Source organism: Martes martes (assembly GCF_963455335.1).
Source record: "Martes martes genome assembly, chromosome: X".
NCBI classification, from domain to species: Eukaryota; Metazoa; Chordata; class Mammalia; order Carnivora; family Mustelidae; genus Martes; species Martes martes.
In genome coordinates, this window is record NC_137897.1 from 72,147,650 (window position 1) to 72,171,009 (window position 23,360).

The 23,360-nt window shown below is 36.3% G+C and overlaps 1 protein-coding gene across 2 annotated transcripts in view; it reads left to right on the plus strand.

Annotated features, from left to right (window-relative positions):
• DIAPH2 (diaphanous related formin 2) overlaps positions 1-23,360 on the plus strand; it is a 1,022,518-nt gene that overhangs the window by 329,779 nt on the left and 669,379 nt on the right. For both annotated transcript variants that reach the window (XM_080794734.1, XM_080794733.1), the window contains 2 exons: positions 2,166-2,495; positions 4,398-4,512. In XM_080794734.1, the coding sequence (XP_080650860.1) occupies positions 2,166-2,495; positions 4,398-4,512 (445 nt within the window). The remainder of the gene's footprint in view (positions 1-2,165; positions 2,496-4,397; positions 4,513-23,360) is intronic.

Genomic DNA, 23,360 nt, shown 5'->3' on the forward strand with positions numbered 1-23,360 from the left:
AAATCTTTATCCTTTTTTGTATAATCTGACTTCCCTTTCCACATCTCTGAGAACTCAGTTTTTTGTTGTTGTTATTGTTTTTGCCTCCCTCCAACCAGAAGTAGTGACATTTCTCAATGCCACTCTAGTACAGGGCCTTACTATTTAGTGAGTGGTTGCTTATTTATTATTAAATTAACTGATCTGTAAAAATGCAGAGTCACACGATCTTTTCTAGCATACCCAAAATTGTGCCAAATACTAAATTATTCATTAGCTATATTCAATTCTCTGTACTCTATCATAGCCTAATTTAATTGTTGCATTTCTAATTGTTCATGAGTGGGAAGAGAATGACTAATAATGATGTGATTTTTAAAGGCTGGTAGCATTTATATGATATTCTTTATTAAATTTGTGAAACATGCATTTAACTTGAATAAAATCCTCTGTTAAAAGTGATAGCATTCTTATGGCTCCACAAGTTTCATATCATAGATATGATCTAATAGCATAAAATTTGATGTTAACAAATATAATTTTGCTCTCTTTTATTTATTTTTTTAAAGATTTTATTTATAATTTTGCTCTCTTAATAAAAAATTGGATATACATTTTACCTTTCGAAGTATTCAGCATATCCATTTATACATAAAACTTGTAATTTTTAATTTCTTACACTTTTCAGAAAACTTAATTTGATTTTCTCCACAATTTCTTTGATCTCAAGATTGTAAAAATGTTTCCTATAATTTAGCTGCATTAAAATAAATGAAAATAATTTTGAATACTGTATTTCTTACTAATTTCAGGACAGGATTGCATTCCAGGGGAAGATTATCATTTGTTAAGTGTAAAAATACTTCAATTGCATTTATGTATATACACACATAAATATCATAAATATGAATAAAATATTTGAACAGTTCATATTAAACAGTAAGAGAAACAATTCCATGATTCTATGATTGTTAATTTTTAATCTTATAAATAGGTCAGTCCTTTAAATTGATTATTCTTAAAATATGCTTCAACTTTATTTTGTAAAGCTATTCCCAAGTTTCGTTAGTATAATTAAGTACTCCAACTTGGAAATTCACATTAGTAAAGATAAGAAGGCTTTTTCCCCCAAATAAAAATAACATTATGCCAAGAAATCTTATAATTTTAAACTTCTCATTCACTTCATTTAATGTCATATCTTGATTATGAATACATCTGTTCATTGGTAGGATTTTCTTAGGAATGTTTATAATACCAAGTTCACTTTCATGTTCATTTATTTTAGAAGTGAACCATTGTGACCAGTAATGGTTTAAAGAAACAAGTACAGATTAACTTAAAAAGTAGACTGTTTGGAATAAGAAGCTGTCCTTCATTTGTTATCCATTATCATTAGAGAATGAGGTTAAAGTTAATTTCTAGTGGTAGAAGTAAGTAAGAAGTTAAGTCCTCATAATCCAGTCTGTGTGAATTAATTCTTTTCATTGCAAGTGACTCCATGAGGAAATAGTCTGCTGTAGTACATTAGGTATAAGAAGAACCACATTCAAATCGTAACCGCATTTCAGACTCTGTGACCTTTGATTAGTCATTTAACCTTTTTGTAGTTACGTTTTTCTCATCTATAAGCAGTGAGATAAAGTTTAGATAAAAATGCCCTATTTACATTTCAGGGTTATAATAACAATGAAAAGAAGTAATAGATGTAGAAACATTGATAAATGTATGTTACTCAGTATTAATTAATGGTGCTGGAAGACTGCTGTGGTAGTAGTGCTATGAGATAGATTCTGTGTAAAGCTAATGGGCTCCAAGGGAGTCAGATCTATGACTGTATTAATTATTCCATATTCAAACCAGCTAGTCTAATAGGTTCAAGTCACTTCAGTACTTCTTTGCATATATTTATAATGGAAGGTAATTTTTCATTATTTTGGAGAAGTGTTTCACAAAATCTTTAAGGATGACAACTTTTATAAGTGTGTTAGCAGAAGTAGTCATTGTACAGAGTTTATAATGCTTATCAAAAATCTAGGGAGTCTCTTTCAGTTACTATTAAGTCCTTTGATGTTATTAAATTAAATATAGTGTATATAATTTTAAACCCCAAATGTCTACTGATAAGTTTCTTTGTTGTTATATTTTACTATAAACATTTAAACATTGTATTACATATGTTTCAGGGACATGGACTCTCAGGTTCATCAGGAATTCCAGGCCCTCCTCCACCACCTCTGTTGCCAGGTGGTGGGTCATCCCCACCACCACCACCACCACCACCACCACCAGCACCACCTCTACCTGGAGGAGCTCTCCCTCCTCCTCCACCTCCTTTACCTGGAATGATTGGCATACCACCACCACCACCTTTGTTTGGGGGACCTCCTCCACCATTTTCCCTTGGAGGAGGAATTCCTCCTTTCCCAGAAGTACCTCTTGATTTGCCTCACGGGATGAAGCAGAAAAAATTATATAAACCTGAGGTGCCTATGAAGAGAATCAATTGGTCAAAGGTGATTATGGCTATGACTAGACTAGATTATTTGACCCATTATTTTTATGACTAGATTATTTTTGACTTTTCCAGTCATAGTTGATCATTAATATGTGAATAACTGTTGCTGCATATAAGTATTGCATAATGCTTGAGAAGATGACTGCTGACTCATGCTTTCCTTTGTGAGTTCACCATCTTATGTTTGTCTTTCAGTCTAGTACCTTGCGAATTGGAAACTCCATAGGTAATTGGAAATTAATGTAGAAGTCAAAAGGGAAACCAAAGTGAAAATGGTGCTAGAGAATAACATAAAATATATCACTAAATGAAACATGATTTTGATTCTTATAGTGTTGTTAAGTACTATAACATTCTTAAATATAATCTTTATTATTGAGCCTTTTTTTCATAGCTATTTTTGTTTTTAGGAAAAGAAAATTTGTTTTAGTTTTTTTAAAAGATTTTTATTATCAGAGAGAGAGAGCATGAGCAGTGAGAGGGACAAAGGGAGAGGGACAAGCAGACTCCTCACTGAGCTTAGGGCATGATGTGGGCCTTAATCCCAGGACCCTGATATCATGACCTGTGCTGAAGTCAGACACTTAACCAACTGAACCACCCAGGCACCTCTTTCTTACTGTAGTTTTAAATATTTAGATAGTATAGAATAGGTGGCATCATTCTGTAGTGATATAATCTAATTATTTTTTATGTAATATATAAAGGAATTTTTTCTTTTGAATGTTATTTTGCCCTTTTTTTTTTTTTTGAGAGAGAGAGAGAAAGAATGTGAGGAGAGTAGAGGCAGAGGGGAAGGGAGAGAGAACCTTAAATAGGTTCCATGCCTGAGCCTGATATGAAGCTTGATCTCATGACCCTGAGATCATGGCCTGACCTGAAATCAAGGGAAAAGGAAAAAAAAATACAATTTTCCAGACCACAGTTTGGGGAAATAACTCACCCAAGAACATACGTAGAATGAAATGTGACAGTGTCTACATAGTAAGTTGGTTTGAGCAGAATCATGGTTAAAGCAGTTTTTAGTTAAGAATATACTCATGCTTTGCTCATAAGAGTAAATGAGGTACTAACATTTTTAGAATGTAGTTATTGTTTATTAGGTACATTCCACCAAACTATAGGATCCAGATGCTGTTGGTCCAGTTGTCTCTGTATAAATGTTTAATGATATGTTCATTTAGTATTTAAACATAGAGTGAAATGGTACTAATATAACACAAAGCATCATAATGTACTGGAAAATACACAGTTCTAATCTTGGGTTTCCCTGTAGTAGTTAGAGCACAGTTCTCTGGAGCAACACTGCCTGGGTTTAATTCCCATCTTTGCCCTTTGCTAGTTTGGACAGCCACTTAAACTTTCTGGGGCACAGTTTCCTCATCTTTAATGTGGAGATAATAATAGGTCCTGTTTCAAGGGATTATTATAATGATTAGATTAAGTAATATATGCAAATCACTTGACACATTATAAGAGGTATATAAGATTTTAGCTTTTATGATTATTATCTTCACGCTGGTCAGTAAACATGGAGAATTAATTCACTTTTCTGAATTTTAGTTTTCTCATTTTTAAAAATCCAAGAGCAGAAAAAAATGTATATGAGTTGGGAGAGGGATTTACTCAAATATTTTTAAGATTCCTTCCAATAGAAGACTTTCTTAAATGTAATTTGCTATATGGCTAATTGCTGTTGTATATCTTTCCTGTACACCGATAGAATTCTGGGACGTCCCCAATGAATATTTACTTAAATCTTACTTTGATAGATCCTAAAATTGATTTGGTAAGTAGATAAATAAAGCAACTATCATTTGATCTTGGTGAAATTGAATTCTTTGAAGAATTAAATATGAAGTAATAATTTAGAAACTTATCTTTGTTATTTTTGTTTCAGATTGAACCCAAAGAACTATCTGAGAACTGTTTCTGGTTAAAAGTTAAGGAGGACAAATTTGAAAATCCAGATCTCTTTGCAAAATTGGCACTGAATTTTGCTACCCAGATGAAAGGTACATCTTATTTTTAAAAATATAAATGTCTTATTCTGATATATTGAGTCCAGTGCTTTGCTTAAATTTTCAGGTAATATATATACATGTATAATTTGTCCGCCCTGGACAGAATCAAACATAAACTAATGATTTTACCCAGCAACTAAAGGAGGATAGCTCATTTTCTTTATTTTTAAGATTTTATTTATTTGAGAGAGAGAGCGAGAGAGAGTATGCAACAAGCACAAGTGGGGGAGGGACAGAGGGAGAAGGAGAGGGAGAAGCAGACTGCCCTCTCAGCAGTAATCCTGATATGGGGCTCAATCCCAGGACCTGAGATCAAGACTTGAGCTGAATTCAGATGCTTAACCGACTGAGCCACCCAGGCACCACTGCTTTTAGTCTTATTTTTCATTAAGTATTATTATTCATCTGAAAATGTTGGTTTGTTTTTATTGCTTAATATATGAGGTATACCCCTCTACTATAGTTATTATTTTTACTGAGAAGTAGAGGAAATACATTTGTCAACTTACTGTGTAAGGGAAAACAATGTAACAGAATACTAATAGCCCAGAAATTTTCATGAAATTGGAATGAGATTTGGCCAGTAGTGCATAGTCTTTCCTCTTACATTTATACTACTTATCAGTTTGTTTTTCTAGGAAATTTTATAGTTTTTTCCTACAAACAAATTTTCTGGAATAAAATCAAAATCTGGTACCTAAAGTATATTTTACTGATTTGAAAATAGAGTGCTTTGTTTATGATTAGATACTTAACCTCTTGTGAATTTTACACATAATTTTGATACTATATAGGTAACTTCTCAATCTCATAATTATTAGGATTTGTGAATTTTTGATATTTTAAGTACTATTTTACAAATACTGCAGAATTGATAGTTCAAATAAGCATAGGATATTTTCAGTCTGGATGAGTCTCCGTAACTAAGAAATTAATATATTCCATATGCCCAAGCCCTTGGAATTGGGAGCTTTACCATTCATTTGTATGATTTGTCACAATATGCTCTAGAATGTGAGAATCTGAATTTTGGAAGATTGAGAGAGAGAGAGAGAGAGAGATACTGAGAGAGGTGAATAATACTCCTTTTCAGACATTCTGTCCTATCTTGCACATTGGAGGTGCTTGTGCTATATTTGTTGTTGCTTGTAGATTGAAGTTCACACACACACAGAAATAGAGGTAATTAGAAGAAATCTGACATTTCAAAAATTCCTGGCATTAGTTCATTTTTTTTTCTTATAAGTAACCTTCACATTAAAAGGGTTCTTCAGTGACTCCAGAGACTATTTGTTATAAACACTTTTTTTAAATTAAAAAAGTTAAAAATGCCTATATCACAGTATATATATAGAAAAAAAATAAAAGGGAACACAATAAGCTTATCCCTTCAATCCCAGATTTACAGCTTCTTCCCCAGAGAAAACCACTATTATTAATTTCTCACCTTGCCTCCTAGAAATAGTCCATGCTTCTAGATGCATATGTATATTTATCATTTTTTGTTTTTTACTTTTTGCTGTTTTTACTTTATGTACTTGGATGTTATCCATAATACCTTGTGTTCATCTACTACGTTCTTTTGGCAAACTGTATAGAATTTGGTGGTATGGACTTATCCTAATTGATTGAACCAGTCCCCAGTGAATGGGTATTTAGATTAATTCCAGCCTCTTTTGGTATTTCAAGCAATGCTGTGGTGAATGTGTATCTGCATATACCTTTGAGCACATAAGCTCTATTTGTAGGACAAAGTCTAGAATTGAAATTCCTAGATAAAATGCTGTATACATTTATAATTTTAATATGTATTACCAAATTGCCTTCCAAAGAATTTGTGTCTATAGTGGCACTTAAAATATATATGAGTATCTGTTTCCCTGCAATCTTTGTCCATCTCAGAGGTGAAAATGGTAAATCATCCGTGTTATAATTTTAATTTCTTACATTCAGAGTGAAGGTGAACAGCTTTTATTACATTCAAAGGCAATTTTTATTTACTTTTCTGTGACTGTCTCCCTCCAGTTCTTTGAACATTTTATATTGAGCAGTTACTCTTTTACTTATCCATGTATATGTATTGAGTCCCACAAGAATCATAGCTTTTGTGAAATTTTAGAGTTAGTCTGAACCATAGAAATGATTAGTCTGGACTCTGTTTTACAAATGAAGAAAATGACCTTTGAAACGTAGAGGTAAGTATAAAATCCATTAGAGAGTTTCTAAAGGTAGTGTGATATGGTGGAAAAAGCCTTAAGAAACGGAGTCACACTTACTTTCATTCCAGCTATAATACTTGTAACCCCTAAGACTGAATTTTCTCATCCATAAAATGAGTAGACTAATGTTTATCTAGTAGTGTTGTGAGAATTAAATAAAGTTATATATTCAACGCACCCAGCACAGTTTTTAGTATAGTAGGCAACTTAACAAATATTAATTCCCCTTTCCCTTTCATTTAGCATGATGCTGTGTGTGTGTGTGTGTGTGTGTGTGTGTGTGTGTTTTGCTTTAGTTGTTGACACTTAATACAGCTGTTAATTCAGCAAGAGAATTTCCAGCACTTGGTAGAGCCAGTCAGTTACAATAGAAGCAATTCTTATTGCAGGTGCTAAAACTTAATAAAAATTATATACAGGCACTCATCTACTCACTGCTAAGAACACTGCATTCCAGTTCTTCTTAGCTCAGAATCTCTGATTTTTATGTGTGATACTAGTACTATTACTTTCCTAATTTGTGAGTATTTGAGTACAAAGCAGGTCAGGAACACCTTTCAGTAATATTACTTTTACTAAGATTTATTTTTCTTTCTTTTTTTTAAAGATTTTATTTATTTATTTGACAGAGATCATAAGTAGGCAGAGAGAGAGAGAGGAAGGGAAGCAGGCTCCTTGCTGAGCAGAGAGCCTGTCGCGGGGCTCAATTGCAGGACCCTGAGATCATGACCCGAGCTGAAGGCAGAGGCCCCAACCCACTGAGCCACCCGGGCGCCCCAAGATTTATTTTTCAAAAGGACATTTAAAGGAACAATTAAGCATCATAGCATATTCCAGACATTTATTTTAATGACACTTAGTAACTATTGATTGATCTTACTATAACAGCTGAAATTTCTTGTCACTTGCAGTGTCTTGTTTCATAATTTGGCCAATAGGTGGCAGGATCAGTAAGAAATCAGGAGGCTCTGGCTCCAGTGAACTCCAAACACATTTTCCTAGCTTTCCTATCTCCAGTAAAGACTTTCTTTCCCATTTTGCTGTTGCTTGCCACTCACTCAGTTGCATTCTGGAGGGAGGAACACACTCATTGTTTCTAAGACTTAGTTCCAAAGCTCTTAGACCTAGTGTCCCAAAATCTCTGAGAATTTTCTCCTGTTACAGGGGTTTGGGGAGCTCGTGTCTTGTTCTTCCTAAATGCACTGAAAGCATTGCTAGTCTGTGTTAAGAAAATGTTTCACTTAAGAGTTCAAAGTGCTTCAGATTAATGAATAGAAAGAAGTTTTTTTTTAAGATTTATTTATTTAAGAGAGAGAGAGATCACGAGAGTGGTGGGGGAGGGGAAGAGGGAGAGAGAGAGAAAGAGGGAGAGAGAGGGAAAGAATTCTCAAGCAGACCCCCCCCACCCCACCCCAAGCTGGAGCCAGCCATGTGGCTCAGTCTCAGGACCCTGAGATCATGACCTGAGCTGCAATCAGGAGCTGGTGCTTAACCTGTGACTGAGCCAATCAGACACCCCAAAAGACGTTTTAAAATACCTCTGATTATTATAATATTTAAATATGGAAATACTTAATATGTGAAATTACCATCAAATTATACTTTCTATTTGAATTACTTAGAGTTATAGAGAAAGTGATTTTTAATTTTATGTTAATAAACCAGATTATTTCTAATTTAGGAGAGAATGTATCTCATTTAATTTAATTTATATTTGTAGAGTACTGATTATATGCAAGGTACTCAGTGGGAGGGAGGGAAATGAAGGTCTTGTTCCTCCTGCACCAGGGAACTTACCATCTAATGAGGGAGAGAGGAGGAGGTACACTACATTTAGTCAAGTTATATTAGATGTTAACATACATATTTTTGCACAGGAATGCAGGATGGAAATATAATTAATATTTGAGTAGGGAGGGCACCTGGGTGGCTCAGTTGGTTAAGCGACTGCCTTCGGCTCAGGTCATGATCCTGGAGTCCAGGATCGAGTCCCGCATCGGGCTCCCAGCTCCACGGGGAGTCTGCTTCTCCCTCTGACCTTCTCCCCCTCTCATTCTCTCTCTCTCTCTCTCTCTCTCTCAAGTAAATAAATAAAATATTAAAAAAAAATATTTGAGTAGGGAAAGGGAAAATCCCATAGGTAGTATAATTTGAGCTGGGCCTTGAAATTTAAGTAAAATTTTTATAGGGAAAGAAGACATTCTAGGCAGAAGACACCATTAGAAAAGTATGGTGGTGGGATGAGGTACATACTGGGTCAGGTGCAGCTGTCGAAACCACAACCTATTGAGTTGGGACTTGGAGGTGAAACTGGTAAGGCAAATTTCATACCTGGGAAATGGGGTTTTGTTCTTTAAGCATTAGCAACACAATAATTTGGTTGTAAACTATTGAGGAGGCCTTTGGCAGATGGATAGGTGATGGGAACGTGATAGGTGTGTTGGAAAGCATTGGTTGTGAATAAACCACCAGTAGTTTAGGCAAGATATGATGATATCCAGATTAGTATGAATTCTTAATCTCTGAGGTATTCTAGTTTCCAAATTCTGTGTTCCCATGATTATAATATGTAGGTTCTTACAAGCTGTAATGATGCTATGTGACAAACTATATCTCCCAATGCTCTCTGGATTAATGAAAAAATATGTTTAAGATGCAGCTTCAAAAACCCCTGTTAGTACTTTAAAGTGTATATAATATATGTAACTCTTAGAATTTATATGTGTGTTGTAGTTTAGTATTCAGTTTGATGATATTTGGGGCCATATAAATACCGAGGCTAAAAATAATACCACTTTTCTTAAAAATCTGTAGTAATTATAGATAATAGTGATGTTAAATAAGAATTAAAGTAATGACAGTTAATATTAACCTTAAAATAATAATAAAATATGTAGATTATAACTGCTAATTCTAATTAGAATTTCTACGGTTCTTTAGAGGTTTCAGGAAGAATAAAAATTGCGTGGAAGTTGTAAGCAATTTCTTTGGTTTTAGTGTTGCTTGGAGGAAATATAAGAAATAAACATAAAGGGTTAATAAAATTTAGCTTCTTCAATAATATATTTCTGTAGTGTAATCTAATTTTAATAATAACAGAAAATTGAGGAGCTATAAATATTTCAGATGCATATAAATGCCATTTTGCAATGCTTGAAATAGTGAGCATAGCTTTAAAATTATGGTGGAACTGAGTTTAAAGATGTATTTATGTAAAAGCACTTCCCTCTAGAATCATATTTTTTTTAAGATTTTATTTATTTAATAGATCACAAGTAGGCAGAGAGGCAGGAAGAGAGAGAGGAAGGGAAGCAGGCTCCCTGCTGAGCAGAGAGCCTGATGGGGGTCTTGATCCCAGGACCCAGGGATCATAACCCGAGCCGAAGGCAGAGGTTTTAACCCACCGAGCCACCCAGGCGCCCCTAGAATCATATTTTAAATTGTGTTTCTTATCCATTCATCCGATGAAGGGCATCTTGGTTCTTTCCACAGTTTGGTGACCGTGGCCATTGCTGCTATAAACATTGGGGTACAGATGGCCCTTCTTCTCACTACATCTGTATCTTTGGGGTAAATACCCAGTAGTGCAATTAATTGCAGGGTCATAGGGAAGCTCTATTTTTAATTTCTTGAGGAATCTCCACACTGTTCTCCAAAGTGGCTGCACCAAATTGCATTCCCACCAACAGTGTAAGAGGGTTCCCTTTTATCCACATCCTCTCCAACACACGTTGTTTCCTGTCTTGCTAATTTTGGCCATTCTAACTGGTGTAAGGTGGTATCTCAATGTGGTTTGGATTTTAATCTCCCTGATGGCTAGTGATGATGAACATTTTTTCATGTGTCTGATAGCCATTTGTATGTCTTCATTGGAGAAGCGTCTGTTCATATCTTCTGCCCATTTTTTGATATAATTATCTGTTTTGTGTGTGTTGAGTTTGAGGAGTTTTTTATAGATCCTGTATATCAACCTTTTGTCTGTACTGTCATTTGCAAATATCTTCTCCCATTCCGTGGGTTGCCTCTTTGTTTTGTTGACTGTTTCCTTTGCTTTGCAGAAGCTTTTGATCTTGAGGAAGTCCCAGAAGTTTCTTTTCGCTTTTGTTTCCTTTGCCTTTTGGAGACATATCTTGAAAGAAGTTGCTGTGGCCAAATGTCGAAGAGGTTACTGCCTATGTTCTCCTCTAGGATTCTGATGGATTCCAGTCTCACATTGAGGTCTTTTATCCCTTTTGAGTTTATCTTTGTGTACGATGTAAGAGAATGGTCGAGTTTCATTCTTGTACATATAGCTGTCCAGTTTTCCCAGCACCATTTATTGACGAGACTGTCTTTTTTCCACTGGACATTTTTTCCTGTTTTGTCGAAGATTATTTGACTGTAGAGTTGGACGAATGGATAAGGAAGATGTGGTCTATATACACTATGGAGTATTAAGCCTCCATCAGAAAGGATGAATACCCAACTTTTGTAGCAACATGGGCGGGACTGGAAGAGATTATGCTGAGTGAAGTAAGTCAAGCAGAGAGAGTCAATTATCATATGGTTTCACTTATTTGTGGAGCATAACAAATAACATGGAGGACATGGGGAGATGGAGAGGAGAAGGGAGTTGAGGGAAATTGGAAGGGAAGGTGAACCATGAGAGACTATGGACTCTGAAAAACAACCTGAGGGTTTTGAAGGGGCAGGGGGTGGGAGGTTGGGGGAACCAGGTGGTGGGTATTAGGGAGGGCACAGATTGCATGGAGCACTGGGTGTGGTGCAAAAACAATGAATACTGTTACGCTGAAAAATAAATTGTGTTTCTTAGTCATTGAATCTGCTAGCTATCTTTGAAAATACCTACTCTTGTGTGGTTGCTTAATAGAGTCTTCTGTATTTAGTGAAGCAATGATAAAACAAAAGTGTGGTAAAATCTAATTCATCTCTGTCTTCGTAATATGGAAATTCTTATAATTGACTTGAAAATAGTGAGATGTCTATGTTTGAGTGCACACCCTCTGTAAAATAGTGCTAAAGTGTGCTGAGAGACATGGTGTCCTAACAAATAATTTGTCATCTTAATGACACAGTATGCATGTTCTGTACTATACACTTTAATATATATGGAAACAAACCAGGGTTAAATCTTCCAGGCAGCCAACTAAACAGCATATATACCAGTATATCATTTAACTTATGATGATAACACCCTTTCTACTTGGCATGTTCTTTTTTAAATTTAATTTAATTTAATTCAATTTGTTTTTTTCAGTGTTCCAAAATTCATTATTTATGCACCACACGCAGTGCTCCATGCAATACGTGCCCTCCTTAATATCCACCACCAGGCTCACCCAACCCCCCAGCCCCCTCCCCTCCAAAACCCTGTTTGTTTCTCAGAGTCCACAGTCTTCATGGTTTGTCTCCCCTTCTGATTTCCCCCCACTCACTTCTCTCCATCTCCCAGTGTCTTCCGTATTATTCCTTATGCTCCACAAGTAAGTGAAACCATATGATAATTGACTCTCTCTGCTTGACTTATTTCACTCAGTATAATCTCCTCCAGTCCCATTCATGTTGATACAAAAGTTGGGAATTCATCCATTCTGATGGAGGCATAATGCTTCATTGTATATATGGACCATATTTCTTTATCCATTTCTCTGTTGAAGGGCATCTTTGTTCTTTCCACAGTTTGGCAACTATGGCCATTGCTGCTGTGAACATTGGGGTATAGATGTCCCCTCTTTTCACTACATCTTTATCTTTGGTGTAAATACCCAGTAGTCAATTGCGGGGTCATAAGGTAGCTTTATTTTTAATTTCTTAAGGAATCTCCACACTGTTTTCAAAGTGGCTGCATCACCTCGCATTCCCACCTATAGTGTAAGAGGGTTCCCCTTTCTCCACAACCTCTCCAACACTTGTTGTTTTCTGTCTTGTTAATTTTGGCCATTTCGTCTGGTGTAAGGTGGTATCTCAATGTGGTTTTGATTTGAATCTCCCTGATTGCTAATGATGATGAACGTTTTTTCATGTGTCTATTAGCCATTTGTATGTATTCTTTGTAGAAGTGTCTGTGCATGTCTTTTTCCCATTTTTTGACATGATTGTTTTGTGTGTGTTGAGCTTGAGGAGTTCTTTATAGATCTTGGATATTAGCCCTTTGTCTATAGTGTCATTTGCGAATATCTTCTCTGATTCCTTGTGTTGCCTCTTTGTTTTGTTGACTGTTTCCTTTGCTGTGGAGAAGTGTTTGATCTTGATGAAGTCCCAGAAGTTTCTTTTCGCTTTTGTTTCCTTTGCCTTTGGAGACATATCTTGAAAGAAGGTCCTGTGGCCAATGTTGAAGAGGTTACTGCCTGTGTTCTCCTCTAGGATTTTGATAGATTCCTGCCTCACGTTGAGGTCTTTATCCATTTCAAGTTTATCTGGGTGTATGATATAAGAGAATGGTCGAGTTTCATTCTTCTACACGTAACTGTCCAATTCTCCCAGCACCATTTATTGAAGAGACTGTCTTTTTTTGCACTGGATATTTTTTCCTGCTTTGTCAAAGATATTTGACCATAGGGTTGTGGGTCTATATCTGGGCTCTCTACTCTGTTCCCCTGGTCTATGTGTCTGTTTTTGTGCCAGTACCATGCTGTCTTGGTGATCACAGCTTTTGTAGTAAAGCTTGAAATCAGGCAATGTGATGCCCCCACTTTTGTTTTTCTTTTTCAATATTTCCTTAGCAATTCAGGGTCTCTTCTGGTTCCATACAAATTTTAGAATTGTTTGTTCTAGCTCTTTGAAAAATGCCAGTGGAATTTTGATCATGATGGAATTGAAAATATAGATGTCTCTAGGCAGTATAGAGATTTTAACAATGTTTATTCTTCCTATCCATGAGCATGGAATACTCTTCCATCTTTTTGTGTCTTCAGTTCCTTTAATGAGTGTTCTGTAGTTCTTTGAGTATATATCCTTTACCTCTTTGGTTAGGTTTATTACCAGTTATCTTATGGTTCTTGGGGCTATAGTAAATGGAATCGATTCTCTAATTTCCCTTTCTATATTTTCATTGTTAGTGTATAAGAAAGCAACTGATTTCTGTACATTGATTTTGTATCCTGCCACATTACTAAATGGCTGAATGAGTTCTAGTAGTTTGGGGGTGGAGTCTTTTGGGTTTTCCATATAAAGTATCATGTTATCTGCAAAGAGAGAGAGTATGACTTCTTCATTGCCAGTTTGAATATATTTATTTTCTTATTGTTGTCTGATTGCTGTTGCTAGGACTTCCAGTACTATGTTGAATCACAGTGGTAAGAGTGGACATCCTTGTTCTGTTCCTGATCTCAGAGGGAAGGCTGTCAGCTTTTCCCCATTGAGAATGATTTTTGCTATGGGTTTTTCGTAGATAGATTTTATGAAGTTGAGAAATGTTCCCTCTATCCCTATACTTTGAACCGTTTTCATCAGGAACGGATGCTGTATCTTGTCAAATGCTTTTTCTGCATCAATTGAGAGGACCATGTGGTTCTACTCTCTTCTTTTAGTGATTTGTTCTGCCACACTGATTGGTTTGTGAATGTTGAACCACCCTTGCATCCCATGGATAAATCCCACCGGGTCATGGTGGACAATCTTTTTAATGTACTGTTGGATCCTCTTAGGTAGGATCTTCTTGAGAATCTTGGCATCTATATTCCTCAGGGATATTGGTCTGAAATTCTCCTTTTTGGTGTGGTCTTTGCCTGGTTTGGTGACAGGGTAATGTTGGCTTCGTAAAGAGAGATTGAACATTTTCCTTCTGTTTCTATTTTTTGAAACAGCTTCAGGGGAATAGGTATTATTTCTTCTTTGAATGTTTGGTAAAATTCCCCAGGCAATCTGTTCGGTCCTGGGCTCTTGCTTTTTGGGAGGTTTTGATCACTGCTTCAATCTCGTTTGTCGATATTGGTCTATTCAGGTTATCAATTTTGTCCTGGTTCAGTTTTTGAAGTTTATAGGTTTCCTGGAATGCATCCATTTTGTCTAGTTTGCTTAACTTACTGGCATATAACTGTTGATAATAATTTCTGATGATTGTTTCTATTTCCTTGGTGTTAGTCGTGATCTCTCCCTTTTCATTCATAATTTTGTTAATCTGGGTTCACTCTCTTTTTTCTTTTGGATTAGTTTGGCCAATGGATTATTGACCTTATTGATTGTTTCAAAGAACCAGCTACTAGTTTCATTGATGCCTTCTACTATATCTCTAGTTTCTATCTCACTGACCTCTGCTCTAATCTTGATTATTTCCCTTCTTGTGTGTGGGGTTTTTTAACTTGCTGTTAATTCTCCAGTTCTTTAAGGTGTAAAGAGGGCTGGTGTATTCTAGATTTTTCAATTTTTTTGAGGGAGGCTTGAATGGCTATGTATTTCCCCCCTTAGGACTGCTTTTGCTGTATCCCATACGTTTTTTTTTTTTTTTTTTTTTTTTAAAGATTTATTTATTTGACAGAGAGAGATCACAAGTAGGCAGAGAGAGAGAGAGAGAGGATGAAGCAGGCTCCCTGCTGAGCAGAGAGCCCGATGCGGGGCTCAATCCCAGGACCCTGAGATCATGACCTGAGCTGAAAGCAGAGGCTTAACCCACTGAGCCACACAGGCGCCCCTGTATCCCATACGTTTTAGACCGAATTGTCTTCATTCTCATTGGTTTCTATGAAATGTTTAAGGTCTTTGATTTCCTGGTTGATCCAAACATTCTTAAGCAAGGTGGTCTTTAGCTTTCAGGTGTTTGAATTCCTTCCAAACTTTTTCTTGTGGTTGAGTTCCAGTTTCAAAGCATTGTTGCCTGAGAATATGCAGGGAATAATCTCAGTCTTTTGGTATTGATTCAGCCCTGATTTGTAACCCAGTATGTGGTCTATTCTGGAGAACCTTCCATGTGTACTGGAGAAGAATGATTATCCTCTTATTTTAGGGAGCAGTGTTCTGTATATATCCATGAGGTCCAGCTGGTCCAAAGTGTCATTCAATGCTTTTGTTTCTTTATTGATTTTCTGCTTCAATGATCTGTCTGTTACTGAGAGTAGTGTGTTAAGATCCCCTACTATTAATGTATTCATATCAATATGACTCTTTATCTTGATTAACAGTTGTCTTATGTAGTTGGCTGTTCCCATTTTCGGGGCATAAATGTTTACAATTCTTAGATCTTCTTGGTGGATAGACCCTTTAAGAATGATGTAGTGTCCTTTATCTCTGACTACAGTTTCTAGTTTAAAATCTAATTTATCTGATATGAGAATCATTACCCCAGCTTTCTTTTGAGGTCCATTGACATGAAAGATGCTTCTCTATCTCTTCACTTTCAGTCTGGATGTATCTTTAGGTTCAAAATGGATCTCTTGTACACAATGTATGGATGGGTCCTGTCCTTTTTATGGTTTTCTCCAACCTAGCTATTTCCTGGATATTTGTTACCCTGAATTCCCTTTTTGACATATTGTTCATGTCCATATCCAATAGCTCTGATGGAGAGGGCACAGTCTCTGAATTTTTCCTCTGTTGGGTGTTCCTTCTCCTAGTCATTTTGGTGAGAGGTGGTTGAGGGGATGTGTACCTGAATATTTATGCGATCCAGGCAGGGTGCACCCTGGAACACTTCTGAGCAATTGAAAGTCACCACCGAAAAGAGAAAAAGAGAGAGAAAGAGAGAGACAACAAAACAAAAAATGAGAAGACCCTGCCACAGTGGGCCTCAAAGGTAAGATTTATAAGGTGTATAAACAAAAACAGACAAAGAGAAAGACCGACAAAAGTAAATGACAAGGAAAAAAAAAGGAACCCAGCCAAAATGAACCCCCAAAATAAGATTTATATACTACCAGAACAAAAACATATACACAGAATCACTGACAGAAGAAAAAGATGGGAGGGTGGTTATAAATCCTCAATGTGAGCGAGGAATGTTATTTTGATTCTTACTGGGTGTATCTTGATATCTTTCTTAAAGCCCTCAACTTTCCAGAGATAAAGGGAGATTAAAACTATTTTATATATAGGGGTAGTATTGATAAGGGAAAGTGGATTACCTTGAAGCTTATATCTATATGTATATTTAGAAAAAATAGAAAAGAAAAAGGAAAATTCATGTATATGTATGAAAAAAGTTCAAGTTAAAAGGTTATTATGGAATATTAAACCTCTAGTTGTGATGGTTAGTAGGTTATAAAAATTAAAAGGAAGAAGAATAGTGAGAATGAATTAAAAATTAAAGTATGTATGAAATATACAGGTTTTAGGGCAATAGTGGTAGCTTAATATATTGTTTTCCCCTGATATTGGAGTTTTACTATTTTATGGGGACCCTGTATTGGTTGTCCTCTTGTTCTTTTGGCTGGCTTTCTGGGTGCAGGGCCTGATGTGTTGTTTTTCTATCTGTCTTTCTTGGGTCCTCCTGCCCCCTGTCAAGGGGCTAGGTTCCGTGGAAACCGATTTTTCAGGCTGTTGTTCTCTGGAGGTTTTTTTGCTTTGCTGGCTTTTTGTGGCTTTTCGGAGGTTTAGTGGAAAGCAAACTTCAGCCAGACCTCCATTTCAGTGAGAAGCCTCAGTCTGGTCCCCTCTGGGTGGTCCAGAACATAGACTCCCCACTCTGCAAACTCTGCTGAACCGTGCAACCTCCCACAGGCAGTGCAGGTCCCCAGCCACCATCTCAGCGGTCGCCTGAAGCGCCCGCTTGTTTCCGTACCCTCGTGCCACTAAAACCTTGAGCGATATTGGTCCAGGGAGCCCGTTTCCGGTGGCTGCCTTTGCCAGGACTGCTATCTGGTGTTCAGAACTCAGGGTCTTGTAGGTAGCTCCTGGCCGAGAGATTCTGACCAGAGATCTGACCAGAGATCTGGCTGAGTTCCTGGGAGTGTCCTGCCTCTTTGCTGGTCCTAGAGACTGCCACCTAGTGCCCACACAGAACACTCTCAGGCGCAGGTGGGGAGCTCGGTTCATACTGCAAAAGGTTATGGTTCTAGAGAGGGCCCACCAGCTACCCTCATGCTGGGGTGGGAGTGCACCCTGAGCGGTGGTGCAAGCTATGCAACTCTGGGGGTTCTGGGATCAGGAACTGGAGGCTCTGCCGCCACACTCTCTCTGGCATTGGTGGTCGCCTTTGTGGCTGTCCTGGGTCTGTGGGCTTAGGCATGTGCCCATGACCACCTGATTCCACATGTTACCCTTTTTAAAAAAATATTTCATTTATTTACTTGACAGAGATCACAAGTAGGCAGAGAGGCAGGCAGAGAGAGAGGGGGAAGCAGGCTCCCCACTGAGCAGAGCCAGATGTGGGGCTCGATCCCAGGACCCCAGGTTCATGACCTGAGCCAAAGGCAGAGGCTTTAACCCACTGAGCCACCCATGCGCCCCCCACAAGTTACCCTTTAAGATCACCTGCTGTTTTTGAGTGCTTTTAACCAGACTCCAAGTTAATGCAGGTCCCCAACCACTGGGCACTTTCGTATTAGGGTATTACTTTACAATGGGTCACTTTTGATGGTTCCCTTCCCCTTCTGTTTATCCTCTGATTTCAGTCGGAGTGTTCCCACTCTGCTTTACCTCTCCATGGATGATCTCCTGCCACCGCAGAGATCCAGAAGTGTATAATCCTACATCTCAGGCTGATTTCATGGGTGTTCAGAGTGCTCTGGCAGATAATTAGCTCACTTTAGGGGACCGGTAGAAACAGGGTCTCCTACTTCTCCACCATCTTGCCCCTCCTCCATCCAGTTGGCATGTTGTAGCATCAAACACTTATCTCCTTTATGTAGAAGAGGGAACAGGGTATTTGTGAGCCAGAGATGCATACCATTGTTTAATTATAAATGTCGGTAATTGTAGAGAGCAATTAAGATACTGTATCTTCACTTTCTAAATGAGTAGGCATCAAATGGCTCTGTCTTCACATGTGGTGATTGTGCTACTTCTACCACTAATACCATCACTACTAATAACAATAATAGCACATTTATTAAGCATTTACTATGTCCCAAGAGCCGCATAAGCATTTTAAATCCATATCTCCTTTAATCCTCATACCATCCCTAGATACTACTATTATTGTTTTATAGGTGGAGAAACTGAGACTATGAACGATTATACAGTATGTCTTTTTTACATAGCTAGTAGGTGGCAAAGCTGAGATTTGAACCAAGGTTTCTTCTTAATGTCTTTCTTATATTGTAACAGTGGCTTTAAACTTTTATTTTTAATTTTTAAAATATTTTAATTCTAGTATTGTTAACATACAGTGTTATGTTAGTTTCAGGTATACAAGATTCAGTGATTCTGTACGTTACTTAGTGCTCATTGTAAGTGTACTCCTAATCCCCATCACCTGTTTCACCTCCCCACCTCCCTTTGGTAACTATAAGTTCTCTAGTTAAGAGTCATAACAATGGCTTTTAATGTCTGTTAAGCCCTTAGTAATTTGTGCATTGCGTAGTTCACTGATCCTTTCTTAATGCTGTAGTTTCATATATATTATATTTCCTTTTGAAGTATGTAATCCCATTATCCTGACACTGAAGACAGTTTTTTAGAGCTTAAACCAAGGCTGGGAAGTTGTACGTTTATGGAAGGGAATAAAATTATTTGTTTTCGAATATATTTTTGGTGCTTTCTGCATAGAATCTATCAATTATGAAGCATTGCTATGACCTGAGGTCTGTCTCTTCTCATAATGAATGAAGGAATTCAGTCTTCATGTCATTATGCATGTGGTAAGGATATATTAATATGTATAAGAAACATAAAGCAATGAAATCAGTTTTTCATGGGGCTTTTGAAGTTAGCTTCATATCAGTATAAACACATTGTTATTTTAATATGACACTTTTTAGCTATGAGTTAGTGAGACTGTCTCCTCATTTTCAGTAATTTTTTCTGATAAACATTATAATGATTATGCACAATAACAGGTGTTCAGTTGATAGCATTTACAATTCACATGAATACTCATTTACATTTAGGACTATTCTTATAGCTAAATTAGTTTTAGTTTTAAAATGATTGTTTTATTTTGTCAAGCAAATTATTTATAATAAAATGCAGTGGAAATTTTCAACACAGCTATATAAAACTACAGAGTTACGTTTTGTTCTAATCATATATTGATGGCAGTAAATGCAGTTCCAAACTATATCTTACATGGCATAAGAGATAAGAAAAAGAAGTTTCTCCAATTTAAGAAGTATATTTAACTTAGAAAAATTCAAATGTGGTAGCTTTCCAGAGGCATTATATATAAGTAATCCCTTTAGTCCATTAGTCCTTGTTGGTAAGAGTAAATTTAATTCTTTTTAATATGTTATTCAGTAATACATGGTTTTTAGTAAGTTTTCCCTAAGTTTAAACTATGCTTTTTGGTATTATTGTCATTATTATAATTTTCATTTATATCATTATTTTTGTTTTTTGTTTTGCTTTTGTTTTTATTATTTTTCCAGTTTTATTGATAAAGCTGACATAATATTGTAAGTTTAGTTTATAGTGTATTGATTTGATACATGTATATATTGCAAAATGATTACCACAATAACTGTAGTTAACATCCGTACATCACCTTACATGGTTATAATTTTTTTTTCCTTCTAATGGAAAGTTTTAAGGTTTACTCTTAGCAACTTTGAAATACAAAATGCATACAATATAGTATGGTTAAGTATAGTCATCATGCTCTACATTATATCACCAGAATTTATCTTACAACTGGAAGTTTTTACCCTTTGAACTTTTTTTGTATTATTATTTATTATTTTTAGAGAGGGGGATGGAGGGCGAGGAGTAAACGGAGAGGAGGAAAGAATCTTAAGCATACTCCATGCTCAGTGTGGAGCATGATGTGGGGTTTGATCTCACAATCCTGAGATCATGACCTTAGCTGAAATTAAGAGTTGGTCTCATAACAAACTGAGCTACCCAGGTACCCTGGAAGTTTGTAACTTTTGATTACTTTCACCCAGTTTCCCAAACTCCTGCCTCTTGTGTCTGGTAACCACAAATCTCATTTGTGTTTCTATGAGCATATCATTATTTTAAAACACTGTTTAGCATCTTGTAAGGTAGGTGTGTTGATTGAGTGAGCTAAATTTTGTTATTAGGGTGCTCTCCAGGTGCTGATACTGTATGGAAGATGACCCAGGATACCCAAGATTATAACATAAAAATATCACTTACATTTTAACACAAGCTTCTAGGAAGACCACTGCCCTTGAAAATACATTCATATTTTTGTGTATGGCTATCTTTTGGAAGAATGTTAATTTTTCATTTTATTTTTGTGTATTATGTTAGTTACCTATAGCTACACAACAAATTACCTCAAGATTTAGCAGCTTGAAAGAACAAACATTTGTTTTCTCAGTTTCAGGAATCTTGGCAGAACTTAGCTGAGTCCTCTGACTCAAGATTCCTCACAAGGCAGCATATAAAGTGTTGTCAGAGTTGTGTGTTAATATGAAAGCTTGAATGGGGAATACTTATTCTTAAGTTCATCCACATGATTTTGGGCAGCATTCAGTTTCTTTGGGACTACTGGACTAAGGGTTTCCATTTTTTCTTTGCCGGCTATTGTCCAGAGGCTGCCTTCAGTTCTTTGTCTCCAAGGCTTCTCAGTAATGCTACTTATAAAAGACAGTGCTTTGTCAAAGAGCACACACCAGGACGGAGTGAAGAGAAAATGAAAGTAAAAAGGAACTCAGTCTTTTGTAGCCTAATTTCATGATTAGAAGCAGTTAAGTACGTCTAGCCCTCATACACACCTGGAGAGGGGATTACTCAAGGGCACGAAGACCAGGAGGGCAGGGAGCATTTGGGAACCATTGAAGAAGCAGCCTACCACATGGATATTTGCAATTTTATTTCTCAGCAATTACAAGTGCTACAACATCTCCTTGATGACTTCAACAGAATCCTAACTGGTTTGTACATTCAGTCTTGTTTCCTTGTGATCAGTTTTCTATAACCTAGTCAGCATTGTCTTTCTAAAGTGTAAATTATTATGGTACTTCCATGCTTGGAATATTTCACTACTTACTGTCTTCATGGGACATCTAAATTCTTCGTCGTGTGTCTCAGGGTCATTTGCCTCTTCACTCCCTGTAAATTGTTTTTAGATTGAACTCCTTTATTCCTGGAACAGAGACACTTAGAAGAATTTGTAACTTCTTTCTGAACACACCTTTATTAGTTTTTCATTTGGCCTCTGTTTAGATGACACTTCCATCAGAATGTAGTCTTCATAATATATTATTATTGTCTTTACTTATTTATGTCCCCCATCAGACACTGAACTTGCAGGTAGGCAGGAAGTATTTTTTTGTTTGTTTGTTTACTGTTATTTCTGAGCATGTACCACAGCTTCTGGAAAGTATAAGTGTCTTCGAAACTCACAAATGAATTACAGATAAGTGTACTTAGTTTCATAGTACCAAGGCAAATAAAGTATGGGTGCAAATCAGAATGTGGGCATATAGTAGGAAATGTGTTTATATTTTTTTAAAGGTTCATTTATTTTTTTGGAGAGAGGGAGAGAGCAGAAGTAGGAGGGTCAGAGAGGGAGGAAGGGAGAATCTCAAGCAGACTCCATGCTGAGTGTGGAGCCCCATGCAGGGCTTGATCTCATGACCACAAGATCAGAACCTGAGACGAAACCAAGAGTTGGACTGACTACACCACCCAGGTGCCCCAGAACTGTGTATATTTAATAATTCATTTGGTGAGATATACACACACACATATATGAATTTGTCTTTTGAAAATCTTATGACTGATTAATACCAGCAATCTACATAATTCAGTCTGGCTGTAGTAGTTTGTTAATTTGCCCATTTAAGTTCTGATGATTTAGTAATTCACTTTATCCAGGTATTTATATTTATATATTTATAGTTATATATAGCTATATATATGAATTCTACTTCATTATATAAATATATAAATATTCACTTCATTTGGGTGTTTATATTTTATTTATATATATATATATATTCTACCTTTTATATTATATAAAACTTTATAAATATATACATAAGTTATACAGATTTTTGTTAATATTTTCAAATGTAAAAGATAGGGTTTTTTTTAATAGTGACCTATTGCTGATTTAAACAATTTTAAAATAGGATAATTATCAGTAAATAGAACAACCACCAGTAGGAATTTTGTGTGACTGAAGATAAATACACATAAGAGACTCATTAAAAAAACTAACAATTTTAACAATTACAAGTGTTAATGTTTGTTGTACCTTCCTATATGCCAGGTACTTTGTTAAATGTCTTACATGGATTATTTAATTTTTTTTATCCTATGATGTAGATAGAAAACCATTTTTGTTGCCATTTTGCAGATGAGCAAAGTAGAGCTGGAAACCAAGCTTAAGCAGATGGTTCCATAGCCCACATGCTTCACAACTTCGTTATAGTTGCTCTATGAGCAAAGACATGGAGATAGGGTACATTAGAACAAGACTGAATCCACACCCCATGCTTTTTTGTTTTATTTTGTTTTGTCTCCATAGTGTGATTCTGCCTATGAAAGCTCTATAATAAAAAATCTCCATTCAAGTTCCAGGTATCTGTCCCATAGTGTAATGATAGGCTATTTATA